The 26,541-nt window shown below is 41.9% G+C and overlaps 1 protein-coding gene across 2 annotated transcripts in view; it reads left to right on the forward strand.

Annotated features, from left to right (window-relative positions):
• Nucleotides 1-26,541, forward strand: part of LOC125887184 (zinc finger protein AEBP2-like) — a 58,717-nt gene that overhangs the window by 14,309 nt on the left and 17,867 nt on the right. For both annotated transcript variants that reach the window (XR_007449128.1, XM_049573831.1), the window contains exon 6: nt 3,148-3,215. Coding sequence is in view for 1 of the 2 variants with exons in the window: in XM_049573831.1 (XP_049429788.1) it covers nt 3,148-3,215 (68 nt within the window). In the remaining variant the exon portion in view is untranslated. The remainder of the gene's footprint in view (nt 1-3,147; nt 3,216-26,541) is intronic.

Consider the following 26,541-nt stretch of genomic DNA (forward strand, 5'->3'; position numbering starts at 1 on the left):
AGTGTCTGTGTTTCATTGTATTTGAGTTTTTTCTTGCACTGTGATCACAATTTTAGTAGCTTTCTCTTGCTGTAAAGCCCTGTGAGGCAAATTGTGATTTGTGATATTGGGCTTTATAAATAAAATTGAATTGAATTGAAAATTGAATGTGTGAAAAACAAAGGGTTAAGATAAAGTAAGTAGATAAATAGAATAAAAGTTGATCCAAAAAAGAAAGAAACAAAAAGATAAGATCAGTATTGATACAACAATAATTGTAGTAATCACAACCTTTATTATTTCTTCATAAGGTACAATTGGAACAACAAACTTTAGACGAAAAGGCAGTAAACAAAGTGGAGATCAACAGAATTTGTATTTGTAAATATATAAAAAATTAGCAAAATTCATCAAAGTGTATTTTTTTCCTTATGTTGGGGGAGATAGTAATTTGGGGTAGGTTAAAAAAAAAAATCGATACAGCACAGTGTCGCGATATTTTTATGTGGCAATATAGTATCGTCACATAGTGTCATGTACTGATTTTTTATTATAGAAATTATTAGTATTACAAAGACAAATTTAACTTTAGGTAGTCGACTAGAATACTAACATTTATTGCTTTTTCCATCTACAAGATAAATTGTACTGCAGTTAAAATGATTGAAGTGAGATAAACAGACTGAAAACTTTATCTTACCAATAGATCAGATAAAGTCGCAATATTCAGCATATGGCAACACGTTTTAAAATTGCACTCATTCTGTATCGTGACTTAAGTATTGTGATCGTATCGTATCGTGGAGTTTTAGTGATTCCCACTACTACTAATTATATCATTTTGAAGTAAAAGTTGAAGTGAAAATATTGCGTAAAAATATTGGGTAAGCTGATTAGAAACCTGTTTTACTGTTTACATGGAGGAGAAATCCTGAGGAAATCAGGTTCCTTAATCCCTACCCGATTACAGCAACCAGATTTCATGTTTATATGTCGTTTTTAAGAAATTAGCTTACTGGAGAAAGCCGACTATCATCTGGTTACTTAATTGTATGTTGACACACTGATGAACCAAGAGAGGGCTGTGGCACTGACATTGCAATCTAACCAATGACATCATACTTAGATATTCAAATACAAAAGGATGTCAGTATAATGTCAGCTCCATGTATCACTCTATCCATCCTTCCTGTGATACAGTAACAGGGAAAAAGAAGCAGAAATCAACACATATTTGCCTACAAAGTCAGACTGAAGTCCACATATTTGTTTTTACAGGCCATAGGCAGGTCTAGATTTCACATCAGCAGTGTTTATGTTTAAGTGTGAGATGCCCAAGAATTTTTTTCTGCTCATTATTGATGCTGTTACTGCTGTGTTACACTGCCTACTTGTTCTCTTTTCCACTCAAAAGAGTTTTCCGCCTGAACACTGTATTACAGACAAGAGGCAACAACAGGGCTGATTTGCCAACTTGGCTGCTATTTGCAAAGCTTCTCACAGACAAATAATAAGGCACAAAGCCAAAAACAACAAAATTCATGTCTGCCAACAGAGCCTAAATATTTCTTACAAAAATAATTAATCAAAGTGCAGCGCATTTGTGTCGGACAGCTCTATACCTGGAAGCTTATCAAAATATAAATATAGATTTGCACACCTTATCTTGCCCCTCTTTTACTCACAGCGGAATGGGAGGAGTTTTTTTTCTTTCTAGCTTAAAGAAAGTATGGAAAGAGACAAATAACATGCATTTTTACTTTGTGCTTGACAGAAGACAAAAACATGGACCAGAGCATTTAAAAACAAAGCAAATCAGTGAGATAAATAAGCTGATTAAGGTTTCAAAAACCAAACAAGTTAATGCATGTTTTGGCTCAAAAGTAGAAGGGCAAGAAAAGCTGTGAGGCAAAGAGTGATTCTAGGTCTTTGTCTCTGTCTCTTGTCTCAGTGGAGCCTCGTCCCTCCTGTCCTCAAACCAGTTTCCATCAATGCCACAGCCAGTCCCTGGAGTCACAAAAATAATTTCAGATATTCATGTGCGTAAGCGAACTTCTTCACATGTGAGCTCATTCTCTGTCCTAAAAATAGACATTCCTAACAAAAAAGAGCCAATTGACGTAAGAGGTTATATCTGCGGCTATTTTTGACTCTCCTGGTTATTTTTCTAGCTTTGCTTTCCCCCACTGACAATATTTGTGTGAATTCCAGACCAGTTTTACTATAAACCAACACAGCATGATAGATGAAATGTTATGCATGAAAAGAGCCAACTATTCAGGAAGTCTGGTATTGTCTCAACTGTATTTTCACAAGGAGAAAAGCCTTGAAGTTGGAGGTTGTGTTGGCAGATTAAGTCTTGAGTAGTTAAACCAGGTGACAAAACACAGATAAAATGAGCACAACTTGCCATGTTACTGCAGCAAATGTTCAAATGTGGGTGCCAGTCTCACCGTCAGACACACTTCCGTCTAAAGCGTCTGGTGCTGACATAATCCACAATAAGAGCAGTGACTTGTATATGGTGATAACTTCTCAGTGTATACTCCATGTATCTGCTCTTGGCTCTCAAGAATGCCAGCTGTGATAAGCAGTTCTGTGTTAAGTCCAGATACTCAGGAGATGTCTAACTTTTGTCTGGATTTGCATTCCTTGGTCTTACACTGTGTTGCAGGGGAATGTGGGATAGATCCCATTGAAAATAGAAATCTCACAGAGGTCTTGCATGCATTAATAAGAGTGCTCACATTGCTTATTAGTGTAATGATCAGCCACTGTATCACTTGGTGAGATGTTTGAAGCATGTAGCCTCATTATTCGTCAGAGAGACGTGGCCAGGATGGGGGCATGTCTTTGAAGCCCGATCTCAACAGACAAGAGTGAATGCTGCAATAAGAACCAAACCCAACACATTTATGCTAATCTGACACTTGTAAAATCACAAACGGCCCTGAAATTAACCATAATATGTAGGTTAAATTATATGCATTTCTGCTTTTGGTGGTTTCTTTCCATCGGTGAAGATGGTTACTTGGCTAAGCATATGTCAGACGCCAACATTACCACAGAGACAAATTGAGTGAAATGATGGTGAGAGAACAGAAGTAGACATTTTCGTTGCCTCTTAGCGCTTATTGTTGGTGTTTTTGCTCAATTGTCTCTGTGCAGGTGCTAGCCAGAAGGAAAGAGGGGTCTGGCAAGGTGAAGGTCCTCCTACATTGGACCCCGGAAGATATGTGAGTAAAACTTCCCAAGCACTTTACTGTACATCTGCATGAACCTTTACACCAGCTAAGAGACTTTTAAAAGATAGAGAAATACATTTTTTAGAACAACTAGAGATGCAAAGATCAAATTCTAATTGAGGAGACAAAAGAATAGAAACCTCAACATTCTCCACTGGAAATCCCGGTTGCTGTTGTAGTCAGTAAGCAATTTGTTCATCTATTATCAGGGATGACCCCCCAAAAAAATGCAACGTTAATTTGCACTATATTTAGAATATAATATTTTCACCTTTTTACCTCTCTGCCCTATTCAACGGGGAACTGAAGCCTTTATATCCATCAAAGCTCTCTTCAAGTTCTCAGTACACGGAAGATGCTGATCTACTGCTGCCTTGATTCGTGAATTTGGAAGTAACCCTTCAAAACCCCAAAGTCACACAATAACACAAATGAACTAACTGATTGAGGCAGTGGTAGACCAACAACTTTCGTGTTCTGCTAGGTAGAAATACTGTTTTCGTCGAAGAAGTCTGATAGCTTTGAAGAGAGCAAAGATAATGGCTTCAACTCCTCATCAGAACGGGCTGTCTGACAGCAAGGTAAAGCTGTGAAACTGTGAAATACCTTTTGCTGTTGCCCCAACCCAAAGCAGTAGGAAGAGGGTGTCTGGATCCAGACCCAAAACCGAACAAGGAGGATGGCATCCGTCCTTATCCACTCTCAAATCGCCTACCTTGTTGTAGTAAACTGCATAGCATTGCGGATACTTCTAGGTAAACATGCCAGACGACTCAGCCACATGACAAAACTAGAAAAGACCTCCGCCAAGCAGCCCGAATTTCCCGCCATTTTATTATTTTATCCACTTCGCTTCCACCGATCACCATCACAATTTTATCATCTGTTCCTTGTCCCATTATCAACCTTTCCTCAAATTTCATCAAAATCCGTTAAGACCTTTTTGAGTTATTTTGCAGACAAACAGACCAACGTCGGCGAAAACATAACCTCCTTGGCGGAGGTAATTGTAGCTTTATTCCTGTTGGGGAACTGCACAAGGTAGATTTGAAATACTGTCCTGTATATGTAAGTAAGGCATTTGTATGTGACAGATGTGTCCTTAAACACTTTTAAGATTTGTAGATAGCCTTTAAAATGTCAGTGATCTACAAACAGGCAACTCAAGATCACATTTACAAATCTCTTGCACATGCTTACCATGTAAAGCCAGGGCCTGTCACACAGACATTTCCTTTTAGAGCAGCAGGGTGCATGCGTGTGCAAGTGAACATCGACAATGTATATGTATCTCTCTGATAGTTTTATGACTCTCCTTCCCATCCAGTTGTGCACTCAACATTGTGGGCTTCTTCCACGTCACAGCTCACTATAAATCCTCCCAGCCTGTCTTCGTTGGCTGATCCAATATTTGTTGAGGAGAGCTCGTAGTGTGGGGATTCCAGGTCCTCTTATAGACCACACTACACTAGCAACTCTGCTCAAAGCCCCAGGGCTCTCCTTAAAGGGTGCTGAGGGCATCAGCCATTATTATCAGCCAGCCTCCTCACTCAGTGTTACAGCCACATTCATGCCTGGAGTGCTGATGTAGAGAAGACGGGACTTGGCCATTAGAAAGTCTGTCTGTGTTCCTGTCTGGGTGTGGTGCTGGTTCTATACCATCTGCTCTGCTTGGACTTACTCACATAAGCCTTAAGTTGGCCACTAAAGTTTCTTTTTAAACAGGCGATCAGCATCCAAAATTACTTGGAGGCTGATTTTGTTCTTTTCTGTGGCTCTGGTAAATTTCAATTCCCAGTTTAAGCAATTAATGACCATTGCAGTATTTGATGTAACCTCTGGATGAACTTGCACTAAAAAATTCATGCAAAGCTCACTGGGGCATGAGCCGGTCCACCCAGTCCTCAGCAGCTACATACCTGCTCCCATCCCAGCCCCACCGGGCTCAGCTCACTTAAGGTGAACCTTGACACCCGTTAAGCCCCAGCTCATTTGAGCAGTTTGGCAGATGGGGCAGGCAGGTTCGCTACTGTGCTTATGAAATGGGTCAGTCTCATCAAGAGAGGGGAGCTTCAGAGAGCGTTGTAACATTTAGGGGGGCTCTTGCTCAGGGGAAGCTCCCACCACACTTTCAACGCTCCCACACTCCCATTAAAGGGTTTGACTGCGCGGCCTCTGAGTATGATCAGAGAGCAGCGAGAGGAATCATGAAAGAGCGGAGGAAAGAGGGTGAAGGAGTTGGGAGATGAGAGGAAGTAAGCAGAAAGAGGTGAATAAAGAGAGAGGAGGAGGAGGAGGGGAAAAGAGAACAAGGTCAAAGGAGACAATAAAGAGGCTGGAAAACAAAGAGAAAAACAGATTTGGTGACGATGGCACTGGGCAAAGAAAACCGGATGATGCATCATGAAGTAGATTGCAGCTGACAGCTTCCGATGAACATACTGCAGCTAAACCCTTGTTCTCTCAGCCTTCTGCTGCTTCATCCTTCCTCCTCCTCCTTCCCTTTTCCCCTCTCTGATCCACCTCTGCTATCTCCTCCTCGCCCCGTGTGTGGGAGTTTAATCTTGTGCATAGAGAAATAATGAGGGAAAGGGGGAGGTGGAGAAAGATGAAGTTTGGTGATCAGGAAAAACTCCTCAGATTAATTCCAAACAGAGAGACGTAGATGGAGATTGATACCGAGACTCAAAGACAGATAGAGGCAGAATGGATGAGGGAGAGAATGGGGGAGACAGAGAATTGAGGAAGGTGAGAAATGAGAGTGGGAAGAAATGGTTGTGGGAGAGAGAAATGTGAAGGAGAGGCAGAATGAAAGCAGAGTGAATTATGGGGAGTAAACAGAGAGACAGAAAAAGAGAGAGATGCTATTTGGCTTGGTCCATGCAGAAGAAATCGGCGATGATACTGAGTCCAATATTTTTCCTGTGGCAGGCGAGTGTTCTGGTCATTAACAGTGCTGTACGTAACATTCAGCGCATTAATATAGCAGCAAACATCTATTTGCTATGTAAAGATTTAGTGGAGTAATGGCATCGTGACCACAGAATGAAGTCACGCTCAGTCTGTGTGTGTTGTAATCCGAGCTATGCTGTTCTTTGTTGCAGTAGACTGTCCGGCAGTGCGTGCATGTTAGTGCGTGCGTGCGTGCGTGCGTGCGTACGTACATGTGTGCCTGCGTACGTATCTCTCTGGCTACCTAATCGCTGTCGAATGATATTGTCCTAGTCAGCATTCTCACCAGTTGTTGATTGAAATGGGAATAAAGAGACAGCATTGGCCTTGTATTGCAGTGTACAGGTAGTTAGTAGAGGTGTTTTGGGTGACTTTGGTGGAGTTGTTGGGCTGTAAACTTTCCCAGATTCACTAAATATCTGGACACAGCTGCTAGCATTAGCCTAAAATCTGATAGTCATCAGCTAGTTTGCCAGACATGCAAACAATTGCAGTCTTTTTAAGAGGAGATCAACACACTGTTTTATCTTTTCCTCACTGCTTTGCTTTTGGAAAGGCTAAAAGACGGCACTATTTTGCACACTCTTTAATGTCAGATATTGCTTACAGGGTTCCCATGGAAATTTTTGAAAGTTATGAAATTAGCAGTAGTGTTTTCCAGGCCTGGAAATGGTTTGGAAGCTGTAAAACTAACATGAGCTCAAATAGGATATAAAGTAGCAGCATCAGACTGTCGTCTCCAACTAAATCTAAGTCTATAGATCAAACAGGTTTGGCTTTTAACAGGTTTGTTGTTTACAGACAACACTGATCCTAACACTACCTGGTGATAATATCAGATATACATATTTTAATCACCAGGTATCGTGATCCAGAAATCTATAATATACGTCTGCGGTGTTGGTTTATTCATCATCATCACTTTATTAGCCAGACACAGGGTCCAAATCATGACATACACACGCAAGACACATGTAGCTCATAACGACACATAACCGGATAAACAAGGATAAGTAGGGTAAAAGAAGAAGAAAAAAATATCCCCTATCCCCTAGGAGACACTTGTACCAGTGCTTACACAGGGGTGACTGATACCTAACATCACTACATCTGGGATTCACCAGCGCACTGAAAATAATTCTGGGACTCATCTAGACAGGAAATAAACTCATACATTAAAATCCTTAGCAGTGCCTTCAGGGTGCTGACCTCTGCATTACAGAACAGGTGACTAGCGCTGAATGATCTGGGTCTCTTAAGCAGAATTCTAAAACAATCCTTGTACGCGACTTGTCGTCTCTGCATGCTTGCCTTTTTATACCCTGTCCATAAAGGAGCAGTATACAGAGGGGTACAATATGTTTTTAAAAAAAGTCTTATTTTAACATCATGTGTGCACATGTGAAATTTCCTGGTCAACATGTTTGCTTGGGCATATAATACTCTGCACTGTCTGTAGATATCATCATCATCATACATGTTGTCAGTAATGTAGTGTCTTCTTTGAGACATTCAATACTTAACCAGACAGACAGAAGTGTGAGAAACACAGATCTTTGTCCCCTTTTGATCTATATATCAAAACAACACTCTTTCTAGCATTGTACTGAACATCATTCAATAAGTATTCAATAAATGCTGAAAGCCAGCAGTGCTTGGTGAGAGAATGGCCAAGTCATCAGCATACATAAAATGATTTACCGGGGTATTACCAGTCATACAGCCTGTTTTACATCCACTCAGTTGCTTGGATAGTTCATCCATGTACAGGTTGAAAAGGGCAGGATTGATCCACTTGGACAGGGGAAGCCAGAAGGTAACATGACAGCGATCAACCTGTATTTATTCAGGTATCATGTACGCTGACATTCAAGCAAGGTTGCAAAACAATTATTAGACATGTCTATAACACATATGTTTGTTAAACAAGAAATAAATGTACACAAATTTGTCAAAATTACAATTGGCTATATCACTTTATAGGCCTACCCATTTAAAACTATTTCAATATAGTCATGGAAATGTGGTAAAACATTATGCAAAAGTTTTTAAAATTCATTAATTAAAATGTGTGGGAATCCTGCTCTTAGTACAGCCTCATGCACACCATATCAACATGTGGAGAAATCAAAGACTTTATAGCCATGCTGTCACTGTTAAGAGGAGGGATTTAGCATTAACTGCTCTGAGACAGGGATGGTTGGTAGTGAGTGTCAATTTGGCCAAGTTAATATTTAGTCTTTGTCTCAGTGTAATGTCCTCATATCTGACAGGCAATCTGGTGGTCATTTAGTCCTCCATCAAGTGTCATGACCCTCAACACAGAGGTCAACACCAAGTGTGTGTACGTGTGTGTTTCTCAGTCACTGAGTCAATGATTAACCGTGTGAATGTGGGAAGTCATGTTTATTAATGTTGGAGCGAACCATTCACATTCTGACTGACACTCATTAACTCCATTTGGATTAATGAGTAACTGATTAACATGAACCATTCTGAACATGAAGCACCAGCAGCTCGCTGAGGAGGAGAAGAGGGGGTGGGGGGGCTGGGAGAGAAAGAGAGAACCATAATTGCTGTCTAATCTGTGATGGATAGGTGAATGGATTCCCCTGCATGCTGTTGAACACTTCAGAATAACAAACGGAAGAATACACGGTCGGTGACAGTGAACGCCTCGAGCCAGTGAATGCATGCTGCCACATCATTTTGGTACAAACTACACGGTGCTTATCATGCTCGACATGGGTTTATCTCTGAAAACGTTTGTTAGCTAGTTTTGGATTGCACACAAAATGTCACAAGCTGGTAGGGCTGTCATGAATAGCAGTTGTGCACACTTGGATATATGGTGCAATTTCCAAAATAATAAAATGTTCATGGTAGTTTGCTAACAAAACAGGACAATTTCCAACACTCATAACTCTTTCAACAAATTCCCCCAACCTAAACATTCAAGAGTAAAAACTAATGAGCTCATAAGTGAATGAAATGTACAGAAAATCCTGAGAACTTTGTTGCATCAAATTGCCACTGCTAATTCAGCATGCAGAATTATGGCAGAGATCAAGGACCTTAAATACACTAATGGTTCGTAAGCAACATCCTCTCAGGGTGTGAAAATGTTTTCCCTTCTTTGTGCGTATGTTTGATCATGGAGGAACAGCAGTGCGTGGATGGCTGAACACATTTTGAACAAGCTGCCAGTGAATATGGGTGAGTCAGTCGTAGGCATATATATGGCCAATTTGTCCCTGCTTAATTGCATTCCTGCTGTGATATTGCAACAGCAGGGAGTGTCCGTTTGTTCTGCACCATAAACATTTACATATCTGCTCTATAGACGAAAGAATAAAAGAAACAAAACTGCACGGAAATGCTTCACTGCAATTTATAAAAGTGTTGTAAAACAATAGAGGAACCGCAACTTTGATCTAATAGTAATAAAACGATCTTCCTCAGGGTTAAATGGTCACACACAGGCAAATCAGTCACATAAATAGTAAATAATATCCAGCTCTCATCTTGATTTACCCGACACAACCCCGGGCGTGACCCTAAGGAAGACCAGCGTGAGGTTGATGGGTCTTTTGGAGTTTTTTTTTTTTTTTTTTTTTTATCTTTTCACATTCTAACAGGGCCATACACCTTCATGTTTTTTCAGTTCTCTTGCCTGCAGACATGAAATTTTGAGAGGGAAAATTGTGCTTGAGAGAAACGAGTCACAGTGGCACTGAACTTAAAACTGCTGCAGGCAGGAGAGAATATCAGGCAGGGAAAAAACACTTAAGTCTGAACAGCAGTAACTACAACTGACACTTTTTACCCCTTTAAAACTTCACTGCATGCACATGAATACCTGAACACTTGGATGCATGCATCTAACTCCATTCATGATTCCAAATTAATTGAGAAGTCTGAGTTACAGTTCTCTGTGTGTAAGTACATTTTGATTTAAACCAATGTATTGCTCCATGAGAATTAGCATGGCAAAAAACCTTACTAAAGATACTTTTGCTACATCCATCTGAGGCATTCGAATGCAATCACATTCATGAACAATGGTCCGCGCTGACGGTGCTAAAACCTTGCAGTCCCACTCTTTTTGCCAGACAAGGTTTTTCTTTGGGCTGCAGTGACCTTTGCAGTCCCCAAACCAGCTCTCTGAGCCCGCTCTCTTCTGCTTTGCAGAATGATGCAGTTTATAAGGACAGTGAACTCCTGCAGTCACTCCTGCCGAGTTCCATATAAAGCCATTTAATATGTTAGCGATTTTATACACACTTTGCTGCTTTGTGATGAACTTATTGCTCCTGTCACCACTGGGAGCTTCAAGGCCCAGAGCCAGCCATCAATCCAGGCTGGAAGACCGGGCTTCACTCTGGCAGGCACCCCCAGTAGCTCTCCCCACTGAGGCCTCACTCACAATATACATTTCTGGCTCATAAAGAAGTGAGCCAAATAACAGTCTCCTCTGGAAAATAGAATAAATCCATTTGTTTTTATTTGGTTTGGTGTGACTGAATGGAGTCTTTGGGTGGAGATGTCTTTGAAAATCTGTTTTTGTGTGTGTGTGTGTGTGTGTGTGTGTGTGTGTGCGCATTTTAAGGGAGGGATATGAACACTTGGGTGTATATATGTGTATGCGTGACACGTGTGTGTGACATGTTGACCCCTCCAGTACAGCCCTCCTGTGCCTTGCCATTCATCAGAATGTAATAACTCATCAGTACCACCGCACACTCGCTCTGACATGTTTACGGTGACTCGAGTGGAACGGGAATGTGAGCGTGCACGCACACACACACACACACACACACACACACGGGTGTTTACTGCATATTTAACACTCAGCAGGTCCTCGTCTGTCATTTGAGGTTTGCGTAGCACAAGGACACTAACTCAAGACTAACCAAAACTTTGAAGCTGCTTTGAAGGGGACTGTTTCTCGTCTTGTCCCTGCCTTTTCTCAACTTCCTCTTTAGTCTCTACCCACCATTAACGGGGATAGAGACACTATTGCCATGCACTACAGAATAAAAAAAAAGACAATTTAACCAAGTGTCAGGGCAACATTGTAGATATTACTTTAAAAAAAAAAAAACTTTTCAGTGCATTTAACAAAATTAATCTATATATAAGCATTATTAAATCAATTCCAAATATCCATACTTAGGGGTAAAAACTCCCATCAGCTATACAATGATCACATATCATTGCTACCATATGCCTCACATCTATGCGTGATTACTTTCAAATGGGCAAATTTCTTTATTTTAGATTTTATTTGTGTGATGGAAACCTGCTCAGAAAACATTTTGCTCTTTTTACTTACTCGTGTTTTTTGTTTTCTTTTACAAGTATGTTAAGTGTTTAATTCAGTTTGACTTGATGTGCTTAATTTTGTCAGTTGACAGTTTATTGAAAATAATAAACTATGCAAAATTTTCCTAAAACAATGCATAGACTCATATAGAAAATCCCTCTCACTCATCACCTATGACCCCCTAGTGTGTGGTATATTTCTCTGCCTGTATTTTTTTGTTTTCTTCTTATATTCCTCTCAAACATTTGTGGGTGTGTACTCGCGCAGTGCTCAGGTGAGGTTGGGGCTTTATAAAAAGGAAGCAACCAGATGTCAGACAGTAAGCGGCATGCATCCAAGAGGCATAGGGCCGAGCTGAAAAACACAAATATAGTGAGGCGTAATGCCAAACGAGAGTGAATCGGGGTTGGTTTTTACTTTCACTGTTGCTGGTGAGCATGTTTACCAACAGTAACCAGTAAACCTGCATAATATACCTTTAAGCAAAGGGGTGCGTTGGGCTTTTGACGTCGTGACATGAATGGAGAGGTGTACTTGTCTGCAGGCACTTTGTGTAATGCTTGCATGTGTGCACAAAAGATCTGTAAAGGGCACAGACAGATGGACAGAATTCCCTGCCTGTCATAGTGATGACTATCTAATAAAGCTAAGGTCATATAGAGGTTATATACTAATTATTCTCTGTTTTACAATGATAGGATTTGTTTAATGTGGCACCTCAGGTGGGACTGATTTTAAATACACTGCGGCGGCTTTCTAAACTTTATAGTATTTACTAAATTATCCCGTGTGGCTAACCCCACCCTGTAGCCACTAAAATATGCCATAAAAGGATTTGCAACCACTCTTAAAGTGAGTTGTTGTACATTAACATGAGCCATTTCTTTTTTTTCCCCTCCCTCTCCACTTTCCTCTTTCCCTCTGTCCTGCCCTCCTTTGTTCTCCACCTCTTACCTGCACCTAGTTGCGCTGAATGCAATGCATGTGAAGTGCTACCTGCACAACACTGAATGGGCTGACTAGGCATGTGAATGAGTGATTTGGCTGGGTGGCTGCCTGCTTGCCTAACTGCCGCCTGCAGTGTGTGTGTGTGTGTGTGTGTGTGTGTGTGTGTGTGTGTGTGTGTGTGTGTGTGTGTGTGTGTGTGTGTGTGTGTGTGTTCTTGCACTTGCTACTTACTGAGGACCAGTGCGGGTTTTTAACCAACAAAGTGAGGTCATTTTTGGGAAGTGAGGACATTTTGGCCGGTCCTCACTTTGTTTTCACTGAAATTTCACCACAAGGTAGTAAAAGGTTGTTAACATGTTCTAAACTGGTTTTCTCAAAGGTCCTCACTTGGGGCCAAAATTGCGTTTTTTTTGGTTGAGAATTTATTTTTCCCACCGGAGTTTCACACAGATTTTGCTCTCCGGCTCCCGCTACAGGTGATTTCTGGTACTGCACCCAAATTACTCCACAACTACAAGGCTTGTAGTCCTCTCCTGCTCTCTTGCATTTACAGCCATAACAAATAGAATGAGCAGTTTTGTGATGATAATAAATAATAATATAAATAATAAAATAATATAAATGATAAGAAAATTATTAAATGCAAATCACTATATTGTAATTGCTCTGATTATTTATCTGTATTGGTTTTTTTTCTTATTACCCCAAAGTAAATAGTTTTTAGGGAGGCCAAGTTTACCTACGTGTACGAAATTCGGTACACATATGTATCATGTCTGAACATACAAAAATATCTTTTGTAGAAAACCCTATACCGGTCAGGAAGTTGGCCATTTTGAATTTAGCGGCCATTATAGGTGTTTTGCACATGTCTAACTCCATGACAAACATAATCTGATTTACATAAAATTTCACATTTGATTAAAGTCCTTGCCTGGGGACATGGCAAATGTCATAGACAATGTGCCACCTATTGGCAACAGGAACTAAGCCATCAAACACCATCTACTTTCCATGAAATTTTCATGGTGTGGTCCATTGATTAAAGATGATTCAAGGCTGTTGTCTTGCATCACACTGTGGATGCATTAAGTGATGTTGGCTTCATTTGAGCTGCAATGAAACTCATAAAATTTCAGATCCCTGTCAGCGCAAGGGTGTGGGAGCATGATCATCAGTTTGAGAGGGTAGATTAATAATTTCAATTGATTATAAAAGGTTTTAAAAAGTTAACCAAGTTAATGAAAGGAGATAAATTCATACCTGAACAGTAAAACTAGTATAACTGCAAAAATATGCATTGAGAAAATGTATAAATACATACAAGTTCTAAGATAAACTCTCTGCCTGCATATGCTTGAGGTGTATCTGGTTCTTAGTTTGTAAGTAAGGAGGTGCCAGTGTTCTGATGAGTTTTGCATCCAATTTTGCAAGCCCTTAATTACATCCACCTTTAGGAGCATGTAAGCACTAAACTTTAAGTTGACTGAACCTCAGATAGAAACTCACTCTGAGCATGTTAAGTATGAGTTCAATTTGTGCATGGTGAATTAAAAAAGCCATTATCAATCGAATATGGTTCATCATGATAAAATATAAAATAAAAGACATTTTAATAATGGATGTTCACATATTAATGCAAATGAATGGAGATAGCAGAGTCAGTTTTACATGGTTTTTACTGAAGTTGAGGCTATTAAATAGTCAAATACTAAGCAATACCAAACCAAACCATAAGCAAATAAGCAAACCACCAAACATGATGGCATTATGCATGAAATTTGATTTGTCCAGTTACAAATTCCAAATACTGGACTAATACTATTGTGATTTTATGTGTTTTGAGTGCACATATCTCAGCAACAATGCAATGTAGTGAGCTGGTTTCAAGACAGCTGTCCTCAGTCATGACATACTGTATGTGTATCAGCATCAGGATCTTGATGATGAATTCCTGTGAATTCCGTGGGGCTACATCACACGGTGTGATCTTGGCAACAGATCCAAGTTCTGATGGCACCATGACACAGGAAGCTGATTAATTAAATTCACTATAAATTCACAGGAATGTCGTAGAGACCTAAAATCTTTCAGCTTGTTCACTGAATTGAGATGCAACTTTGCTACACTGCAACCTATGGCCTATTTTGATGTCAGTCACTCTAGTTATTTAAAAAAACAAATATCTGGGACCTGCAAAGATGGCAGCTTAAGAGAAATTCTCTCCCGGCAACCTAGATTAAATAGCCTTATAAATATACTAAACTTGCTTTAAACTTGAGCTCAAATCATGGTTAAGGGCTAATTCATGACAAAAGACTGACATAACAGAGCCAGAAGCAAGAAATCTACAAAGAGCGTCAATGCACATGATAACCCGAGTCATGTGTCCTCTCCTGCTAGCTGCAGCTCACCAGCTAATGCTAACGGAGTAGAGGGCGTGGATGAGGACACGAAGATCAATCTGAACACTATATTCAAGGAAATAAAAAAAATTTCTGACAAGACAATAAGCAGCAACTGAGAGAAATCAAAGAAGAGATCAGCAAAACTAAACTGAGACTCGACGAGGCTGAGGAACAGATTCTAAACAGGATTCAAATACGAACTATGGAAGAAGTAGTGAATGAGCTCATAAAACTTCAGACTCACCTGTTTTTTTTGTTTTTTATTTATATTTTGTGAACACAAAGTAACTGAACCAGAACTAAAGAACAGAACAAACGTCTAACTAATCTATTAAGTATCCTATCAAACTATCTACTCTAAACTCTACTTACAAAACTAAACTTACAAAAATTGGAAATGTAGTCACCCCTTGGGTAGTGGTGAGGCAGGAGGGTTTGTCTTTGTTGGCCTTGTCCAAGTCGTTCTTCATGAGCATCAGGATGAGGTACTCCTCACTGGCTGTCTGCATTGTTTACCACCCAGTTCTCCATCTTGTCCCCACTCTCCTCTGGTCCAGGGATGAAGAAGGTGTTGACCCAGAAGTGGAACATTTTGTCCCTCTTCCTCAGCTTATTCTGTTTATGAAAGAACTCCACTTTGATGTCTCCACAAACAGGCAGTGGCTGAGGGAATTCAAAATAAATTTGCCTCTCCTTGTGCAGGGTTATATGTATTTATTTTCACCTTCAGTTGGTATAGCACAACGTGGGGTTAGGGGAGGGGGGTCAGGGTTAGGATAAGTGCTGAAAAACTGTCAGTGGCTAAGGGGATTCAAAGAACATTTGCTTGTCCTCTTGAGCGGGGCCCTACGTGTGGATTGTTACTTTCAGCTGGTACAGCACAAAGTGGGGTTTGGGTAGGGGAACTGATCTTGAAAAGGAAAATACTGGCTGCTCCTGAAAGGTTGGAGATGTTGTTCTGCAGAAATGACCTCTCTTGCTGATCTTTGCTCTTATACTGTCCCCAATTTGGAATTTTTATTTTTTATTTTTTTAACTGGGTTAGGTTGTGTAAGGGTTAGATTAGGAAATGATGGTCTTTCAATATTATTGTTTTTAAGGTTTCAGTTTTTTATTGTCTAATCCATCTTATTTTTCACGGAAACACGGAGGCAAAACAGAACGCAGCCAGCTTCCGTTTTTTTGGTCCAGCACTCTTACCACTGTGTAAATGGGAATCGCCTTGTTGTTTACGTTGTTGAGTTTAGCTATATATATATATATATATATATATCACATTTTTCACGTCACTATATCACCGTTTAGACTAATCTGATGTTTGTAAAGTCTATAAACACAATGACTGAACAAACATTAGTATTTTCTCTGTGTGCAGCTATCGTAGATTAGCTGGGCTAACCGTTAGCTATTAGCCGTTAGCCGTGTCTGTAATAACTCACTAAACTCACAAAGTGGCCCGTGAAAAAAATATTTTATCCAGCGGATGTCTTAGTTACAACATGATTGAGCTAATTGGAGTAGTTTCATGTCGTATCCGACAACGGAAGGCTTTTAACAGATGACGATCCTGATGTTAGCTTTGCTGCTAGTGTTAGCTGTCCCTGTCAGCTGCAGCCACTGATGTTTTCTAGACATTGTGATTTCCCAAAACTGAATAAATACCACACATAGCAACACAAAACTGCTTTGCTAGCTCAATCATGTTGTAACGGCTGGATGGTTGATGCATACATGCTGATTCAGGTGCTATCAGAGCCGATCCGCGCATCACTATGGCTTAATGATCAACTCAGTCAATTAAAACAACCCGTCCTGTGTTGGGAGTGTATGTCGCTGACAGAAAGAAAGAAAGAAAAGGGAAAAAAAGATAGAAAAGCAGCGTACACCTCACATATTTATTTCTCACAGTTGCGCACACATTTGGCTGGCATGCAGAAGCACCGTCTGTGGGTACGAGCCGCAGCTTCAGCTGCTCAGGTAGAGAAGCTGTGTAGCCCGGTGTGTTTTTTTGCTGATTCGGTTCTGCAGGTTCTCTGCTGGTACACTGGAGACGGGGATCAAGCAGTTTGTCTCACTCGGGATAGATTGTGCTTTTTTGGTTCATAGTTTATGATTGACGTGCGATTTATTCGCGTTTAGAGGGAATAAATTTCCGTTATAACGGAAACGTGGGCACAGTTATCTATACAAAATACACAGACTAACTAACTAACTAACTAACTGATTGACTAACATAAACAACTGAAAATTGAAAAAAAAAAATAGCTTGCACCGTTAGTTCCGGTAAGGGAAAGCATGAGGGAAAGTGGCTGACTGGAAGTCACGCACAAAAAAACGGAAGTTGATTACTATTTACTTCCGTGTTTGAAAATAAGGTGGATAGACAAGGCATAGTTTCCTTCAAAGGGAAATTTCAAATGACACTTAAAAAAAAAAACTGTAGGTAAGGGGGTGAAAATTGATAATCCTCGATGATGGAACCAGGAAGGTGGTAGAGCTGTGAAATTTGGTAGTCCTCTGGATGGGCTTTAAGCATGCAGAGTTTGGTGGGTTAGGATAGGGGAACTGCTTCCATCTCCTCCTCAAAAAGACAGGGAGTGCACAGTCCATCCGTCCATGAAACTCATGAAAATTTGATATTTTATGCGTGTTCGGAATGGGCAGGGCAAAATGACTCGACAGCATCCCCTAAAGTGCAGCCCTGGCAGCAAGTTTAAGCTAAAATTCTGAAATTCAGGTGGCACGTATACCATGTCCAGAAGCACAAAAAAAAGTATCTTGAAGCAATATCCTAAACCCCAAAGGAAGTCAGCCATTTTGAGTCGAACTTCAGACGCTAATGTTTCCATGTCTCCTTCAAGGATTTTCTTCTCTTCTTCTCTTCTACATCTGACCGACTTCTGGTTTTGGTCTCTGCATTCTTAAAGGGGCAAAAAGCAGAGTTGTTTCACTGCTAGGTTTGCTGTTGTGCACTGCCTGTAGACCAAAACAAAGTGTGTCATTAGCCACACCTCCCTCTACCTCTGCTCTCCACCCCCCACCCCACTCGCCTCGTCTGTGCAGCCGAGCACCGCAGTTTCTCCACGGACTATTACATCCAGACGGTCTCAGCGTTTCTTCCACAGGCTCCACTTCACTCAGCTGCCCAATAAACCCGCTGCTTCTTCCCACATTAACCTGAATAACAAACCAGGGCTCGGTGCTCCGGTTGGATCCAAACAGAGAGCCGGTAGACGTCAGTTAGGTTCCAATCGGCCCAGTAGTTTCTGAGGGGCGGGCCTTGAAAGGTTAACATTTTTGAACCAATTAAGGCTCGCCACGGCCACAAAAATGGACCGAACCACATGAAACTTGGGCTGCGGGCCTTACGTAAGACCTGTATCAGTCTCCCTGAGTCCCAACTCTGTAGACGCTCTGCAAAGCTAAGTAGCTCTGTAGTGGTCATATCGCAACGTGACGAAAAAAATCCTAGCAGAAGGCTTTGTGGCACACGACATACTCGAATGTCAGCCCCCTACCTCAAAGCATTGATGAATTATTAAAGAAAAGACAGTACTTTTTTTAAAAAAAAAAAACGTGTCTCTTTGGCCGCTGCACGGCGACCTTTGACCCCAGGGGTCCCAGATTGGGAACAGAGGATCCCCCAGAGCCACTAAACAATAATCTGGAACAAAGGTATGAAAAAATTGTCCAGATCGCCCCCAAAGGGTTGACCTTTGACCTTTCCCAAGGTCGCACAGGTCTGAAACTTTGCACAGTGGTCGCCTGTGGTGTCCTGATGCGCATACTGGAAGGTCAGCCCCCTACCTCAAAGCGTTGATGAATTATTAAAGAAAAGACAGTACTTTTTAAAGAACGTGTCTCTTTGGCCACTGCGCGGCGACCTTTGACCCCAGGGGTCCCAGATTGGGATCAGAGGATCCCCCAGAGCCACTAAACGATAATCTGGAACAAAAAACCCCCAAAGTCCTGTAGATTTTTTTTTGCCTGTTTCAGAAACTCAAAATCAGGTGCTGTCAGACTTATGCCCTCTTACACACTTTGACCAGAGAGGAGGTTTTGGAGGAAATGTTTTTTTAAAAGTCGCAGGAGTCTGATTTTTTTATAAGTCGTTCAGGGGCCCAAGACGAGCTGGTAGACGTCAGTTATGTTCCGATCGGCTCGGTAGTTTCCGAGGGGCGGGCCTTGAAAGGTTAACATTTTTGAACCAATTAAGGCTCGCCACGGCCACAAAAATGGACCGAACCACATGAAACTTGGGCTGCGGGCCTTACGTAAGACCTGTGTCAGTCTCCCTGAGTCCCAACTCTGTAGACGCTCTGCAAAGCTAAGTAGCTCTGCAGTGGTCGTATCGCAACGTGACAAAAAATCCTAGTAGAAGGCTCTGTGGCACACGACATACTCGAATGTCATCCCCCTACCTCAAAGCATTGATGAATTATTAAAGAAAAGACAGTACTTTAAAAAAAAAAAAAAAATGTCTCTTTTGCCGCTGCGCGGCGACCTTTGACCCCAGGGGTCCCAGATTCAGAACAGAGGATCCCCCGGAGCCACTAAACGATAATCTGGAACAAAGGTATGAAAAAACTGTCCAGATCACCCCAAAGGGTTGACCTTTGACCTTTCCCAAGGTCGCATGGGTGTGAAACTTTGCACAGTGGTCGCCTGTGGCGTCCTGATGCGCATACTGGAAGGTCAGCCCCCTATCTCAAAGCGTTGATGAATTATTAAAGAAAAGACAGTACTTTTTAAAGAACGTGTCTCTTTGGCCACTGCGCGGCGACCTTTGACCCCAGGGGTCCCAGATTGGGATCAGAGGATCCCCCGGAGCCACTAAACAATAATGCGAAACAAAAAACCCCCAAAGTCCTGTAGATTTTTTTTTGCCTGTTTCAGAAACTCAAAATCAGGAGCTGTCAGACTTATGCCCTCTTACACCCTTTGACCAAAGAGGAGGTTTTGGAGGAAATGTTTTTTTAAAAGTCGCAGGAGTCTGATTTTTTTATATGTCGTTCAGGGGCCCAAGATGAGCCGGTAGACGTCAGTTAGGTTCCGATTGGCCCAGTAGTTTCCGAGGGGCGGGCCTTGAAAGGTTAACATTTTTGAACCAATTAAGGCTCGCCACGGCCACAAAAATGGACCGAACCACATGAAACTTGGGCTGCGGGCCTTACGTAAGACCTGTATCAGTCTCCCTGAGTCCCAACTCTGTAGATGCTCTGCAAAGCTAACTAGCTCTGCAGTGGTCATAACACAACGTGACAAAAAATCCTAGCAGAAGGCTCTGTGGCACACGACATACTCGAAGGTCATCCCCCTACCTCAAAGCGTTGATGAATTATTAAAGAAAAGACAGTACTTTTTAAAAAAAAACGTGTCTCTTTGGCCGCTGCGCGGTGACCTTTGACCCCAGGGGTCCCACATTCAGAACAGAGGATCCCCCAGAGCCACTAAACGATAATCTGGAACAAAGGTATGAAAAAATTGTCCAGATCGCGCCCAAAGGGTTGACCTTTGACCTTTCCCAAGGTTGCACAGGTCTGAAACTTTGCACAGTGGTCGCCTGTGGCGTCCTGATGCACATACTCGAATGTCAGCCCCCTACCTCAAAGCATTGATGAATTATTAAAGAAAAGACAGTACTTTAAAAAAAAAAAAACATGTCTCTTTTGCTGCTGCGCAGCGACCTTTGACCCCATGGGTCCCAGATTCAGAACAGAGGATCCCCCGGAGCCACTAAACGATAATCTGGAACAAAGGTATGAAAAAACTGTCCAGATCGCCCCCAAAGGGTTGACCTTTGACCTTTCCCAAGGTCGCATGGGTGTGAAACTTTGCACAGTGGTCGCCTGTGGTGTCCTGATGTGCATACTGGAAGGTCAGCCCCCTACCTCAAAGCATTGATGAATTATTAAAGAAAAGACAGTACTTTTTAAAGAACGTGTCTCTTTGGCCACTGCACGCCGACCTTTGACCCCAGGGGCCCCAGATTGGGATCAGAGGATCCCCCGGAGCCACTAAACAATAATGCGGAACAAAAAACCCCCAAAGTCCTGTAGATTTTTTTTTTGCCTGTTTAAGAAACTCAAAATCAGGCACTGTCAGACTTATGCCCTCTTACACCCTTTGACCAAAGAGGAGGTTTTGGAGGAAATGTTTTTCTTAAAGTCACAGGAGTCTATTTTTTTTATATGTTGTTCGGGAGTCCAAGACGAGCCGGTAGACGTCAGTTAGGTTCCGATTGGCCCAGTAGTTTCCGAGGGGCGGGCCTCTAAAGGTTAGCATTTTTGAACCAATTAAGGCTCGCCACGGCCACAAAAATGGACCGAACCACATGAAACTTGGGCTGCGGGCCTTACGTAAGACCTGTATCAGTCTCCCTGAGTCCCAACTCTGTAGACGCTCTGCAAAGCTAACTAGCTCTGCAGTGGTCGTATCGCAACGTGACGAAAAAATCCTAGCAGAAGGCTCTGTGGCACACGACATACTCAAATGTCAGCCCCCTACCTCAAAGCATTGATGAATTATTAAAGAAAAGACAGTATTGTTTAAAAAAAAACATGTCTCTTTGGCCGCTGCACGGCGACCTTTGACCCCAGGGGTCCCAAATTGGGAACAGAGGATCCCCCAGAGCCACTAAACAATAATCTGGAACAAAGGTATGAAAAAACTGTCCAGATCGCCCCAAAGGGTTGACCTTTGACCTTTCCCAAGGTCGCACAGGTCTGAAACTTTGCACAGTGGTCACCTGTGGCGTCCTGATGCACATACTTGAAGGTCAGCCCCCTACCTCAAAGCGTTAATGAATTATTAAAGAAAAGACAGTACTTTTTAAAAAAAAACGTGTCTCTTTGGCCGCTGCGTGGCGACCTTTGACCCCAGGGGTCCCACATTCAGAACAGAGGATCCCCCGGAGCCACTAAACGATAATCTGGAACAAAAAACCCCCAAAGTCCTGTAGATTTTTTTTTTTGCCTGTTTCAGAAACTCAAAATCAGGAGCTGTCAGACTTAAGCCCTCTTACACCCTTTGACCAGAGAAGAGGTTTTGGAGGAAATGTTTTTCTAAAGGTCGCAGGAGTCTGATTTTTTTATATGTCGTTCAGGGGCCCAAGATGAGCTGGTAGACATCAGTTAAGTTCCGATCGACCCAGTAGTTTCTGAGGGGCGGGCCTTGAAAGGTTAGCATTTTTTAACCAATTAAGGCCCGCCACGGCCACAAAAATGGACTGAACCACATGAAACTTGAGCTGCGGGCCTTACGTACGACCTGTATCAGTCTCCCTGAGTCCCAACTCTGTAGACGCTCTGCAAAGCTAACTAGCTCTGTAGTGGTCGTATTGCAACGTGACGAAAAAGTCCTAGCAGAAGGCTCTGTGGCACACCACATAGTAAATAATCAGGCAGAAAGTCCAAAAAAAAAGGCTTTGCTGGCCTTGTTTGACCTTTTTGACCTCATTAAGAAAGGCTCCCAATCTTACCCGGCAACCATCGGGCTGACCTTTGACACTTGGGAAGGCCACACGGGTCCGAAACTCGGCACCGTGGTCCCTGCTAGGCAGGGAAGAAGCTAAACACAGCCCGCCAGGCTGCCCGCCTTGCTACATTTTACAATGCTAATTGCAAATGTTAGCTGGGCTGCCGGGCTACTCACCGAACACAACCGTAACACTGAGCCGCTAATAACTCAAGCTCCGAACATTAACCCATGCTATGATTGTAACATTAAATTTAATTGAATCGACATAGCGACATGTGCCTAACGTTACTGTAACGCTAATTAAAACAGACATTTGGCTTTATGTTGTACCTGTCCAGGAGAAGAAGAGCTAGCTCCGAGTCAGATTGTAGCCCCTTTAGCTCTCGCAGTGCTCTCCACCTTGGAAATGCAAGGCCAATGTTAATCCGAGTTCTGTCCCTTTCTTTATCCGACAACTTCTTCACCAACAACCGTTGTTTCTTTAGAGGTAATGTTGGATCCTGGTCATCTTCAGGTGAACGTTTTGTGCCGCTCTCTACCATTTCACTTCGAAAATACGTGCTGCCATTGCTCACTGGCTGTAGCCTATTATGGGGGGGTTCACATGAACGTACATGAACGTGCAGCCAGACCGGCTTGTAAACAAGGGGCTGGAGATCAACACAGAGAGAGGGTGTGTGAGGTCATGTTATATTCCAGACGAAATTACACCCCTAGTTCTTCACATAGCAATTTTTTAATTCCTTCAATCTCGAAATGATGAATTTTGCTTGTTGCTCCTTTAAAGCCTTTAAGAACAAAACAGCCTTGCCACTTTTTCAAAAAAAATCCTCAGTTTCATTTTGGCTTGGCAGCAAAGTTTGACGTATTGTGTTTTTTTGCCAAAAGTAGAAAATTATTATAACTCAACTGTACATTATCGAATCTGCACAAAATTTCACGTGTATGATGAGAGTCCCGCCCTGAAGACAACTGTGCATCAAAATTCAGTTTTAAATTCACAGCAACGTCCCAGAAAGCTGAAATCTTTTCAGGTTGTTCACTGAAGAGAGACACAACTTTTGTATGCTGCAACCTATGGTCTATTTTGAACTCTGTTACTCTATTTTTCAAAATTATGGAATATAATAACACATCTGTATTTCCATAACAGTACATACAAATGCTACAAAAAATACACAAATCTGTTCCCTGTGGAGGAGTGATGAAGTGTGCCAAACGGCATTCAGATCAGTCAAACGGTTTATGTATGGCATATATAGTTTGAGCCAATGATGTCTCCCCTTTCCCTATAAGATAAGATAAGATAAACTTTATTGTCCCACAAGGGAAATTCGTCTTGGGCAGTATAGTGCAAACAACTGCAATATTCACATACATACATACAATCAACATCATCATAGACAAGTTGCCAACATTGCGTTGAGTGTGTTACAGTTGCAGACTACTGTTGCAAGAGTAGTGCAACCATTTGCCTTGTTTGTAAGGTTACAAACAAGGGAACTACAGGTATTGCACTGGCCTATCTCAAAGTGCAAGTGAGTGCATATAAAACAGATAAATACAGAGGTCAAATAAAAACACCAGTAAACCAGTTAAAATTATATTAAATCGGTCAGATCAGAACAACAGTAACCAGACTATTTAGGCATAGATAACCCTGCCCACATATGGCTCAACCAGGGGGGCATTGCAGGGCCAGCAGGTGAGCAGACAACCACCTATTAGCATAATAGCAATAGTAAACAGTGATTGACGGTGAATTAACGGGGAATTTGACGGGCAGGGGTTCAGCAGCCATAAGCCTCCCCCCTGCCCACGTTATATGTTCCATATATATCTATATGGCAGGCTGGAAATGGAAATGACAGTTTATGGTGTAGGCTACACTTGATATACTAAGATAAAATATGATCAAACGCCGTCTTCTAAAATCACATGGGTGATGAAGGACATAACATTGTCTTCCTTCGAGTGGTGTGAATTTTCGCACCCTCATCAGGACCCTAGCAGCGCTGTTCTGGATGTATTGGAGCTTTTGAATGCTCTTGCTAGAGATCCTGATGAGGAGTGCATTGCAATATTCCAGCCTGGAGGAGACAAAGGCGTGGACCAGCTTTTCTGCATCTGCCAGAGTGAGTGATGGATGGATGGAGTTTGGCGATGTTCCTGAGGTGGTAAAGTGAGGTCTTACAGAGTTGTTGGATGTGGGAGTTGAAAGTGAGGGGAGGATCCATTTTTACACCAAGATTGGTGACGACTGGAGATAGTGGAATGTCTTGACCAGAGAAGGTGATGCTGGTGATGGTGGAAGTTCGGACCTGGTGGGCAGTGCCGACTAGAATGGCCTCAGTTTTGGAACATCATTTCATTCACATGAAATTTTCAGTGTGCTCCGCACGGTGGACGCAGGAAGAGACACTGGTTTCCATTGAGCCAGTCATGTCATCATTGTCATCATTAATCCAAGCCAATAAAGTGGATTTAGCTACTGATTTTCTAACCAAATACATTACCGGTAACAAATAGTCATTTATTAGGTGTTTTGGATGGTAAGTAATGTTGAGATAATCATGAAGCAATAATGCAAAATAACCAATATGATGCCTGAATTCAGGGTACACAAGACAGTTACTACAGATGCAATGGGGACCTTATGATCAGTTCTTCATCATGTAATATTATAAGAAGATTCTGAATTAATCTGGAGCAAATAATTATGTAAGGGGTCACTGAGTGGGCAAACAATTTTTGATATGGTTCATAAACATGGTATATTAGTCTGTTCCTAAGTAACATATTATCTAAGCAGTAAATAGTTAATGCCCAAAATCTAGATTATAGTTTTATATTCTATATTCCTGTTTTCTCAAGATATGCACAATTTACTTTGTTGAGGTGTGTCACCAGCATGAGAACAACATTTTCTTTCTCTGCTTTGGTGAAACTAAAAAAGTACAGTATTATTATTTTTATTAAAAAAAAAAAAAAGTTTTTTTCCCCCCAATTTTGTGGGATAAATGTTTGGGTCTAGTTTGTTTAATGTGGACACTTTTGTCTGGTTTTGGGACTTGTGTGAAAATGTGATAACATTTTATATGATATTTAATGAGAACTAGAGACAGTCCTAAAGGCCTCAGAAACTTTCAGCCAAGTCTCTCTTGCTGAGCAGGAGTCAGGAGTCTGTCCTGCTCACCTCCCCCACCGCAGTAATGGCCCCTTACCAATTAGCCAATCAGAGCTCTCCGTGAGCTCCAGTGCCAAGGTGAAGCTCAGGTCAGGACACAGACTCGTCAGCTCCTGCGCTGCGTGGAGACATTTGTCCGACAAACTGAGGACCGACCACCGAAAGTGTGAGCTCAACTTTGCTAACGCTGAGGTAAGCCATTTTATTTAATCTAACTATTAGTGACTGTGAGTCTGTGAGTCTGTGAGTGACGTGCGGTGATGAAATGTGTTTGAGTTAACGAGTTTACCGTCCGTGCTTCGGTGTGGGGGGGCATGCTAGCCGGGTTGCACTTAGCATAACTAGCACGACGCTAACAGGAGGCTAACAGGAGGCTAACAGGAGCTGTGAGGAAGCATTCTTTATTTTTTATCACAAATAAACGTCATGTATTCAGTGTTTTAAGTCACCACAAAGGCTGTTTTGAGCTTTGAAAATGTAACAATACTGGCACGTTTTACTCATTTATTGAAATAGTTTCGCTCTCAAACGCAGCTCATAAGGACACAGTCAGATGTTACGTGATTGACAGCAGGGTTGTGAGTGTGTTTCGTGCCTCCGTTAACGCTGTGAAACGATCAGACAGTACGTTAAATTTCTCCGGTTCACCGGTGACTCTCTATCACCGCTCGCTCACGGTGTTTACGCTCTATGTCTCTCTCTCTCTCTCTCTCTGATGCGCGACTCAGCTGCTCGTCTGTCGCCACGTGTCTGATACAAACATAGGTAACAGACTCACGAACACGCGTGCAGTAACGTGCATGCTCGCTGTGTGTTTTGATCAGAGAGTTGAGATCACACTGGTCGCTGCAGTGTTGGTCATAAATCACTGTGTGGTCCTGTACACTGGCAGCAGTCATGATATGATATATTTTGGCAGCTGGATATAATTGTACGGGCCTGAGTTTGACATGTCTGCTCTTCTGATTCAGTGACAGGTTGTAGGTTGGTCTGTCTTTACCAAATTCATGAATGTAA

This window comes from Epinephelus fuscoguttatus, linkage group LG4 (assembly GCF_011397635.1).
Source record: "Epinephelus fuscoguttatus linkage group LG4, E.fuscoguttatus.final_Chr_v1".
Lineage (NCBI taxonomy): Eukaryota > Metazoa > Chordata > Actinopteri > Perciformes > Serranidae > Epinephelus > Epinephelus fuscoguttatus.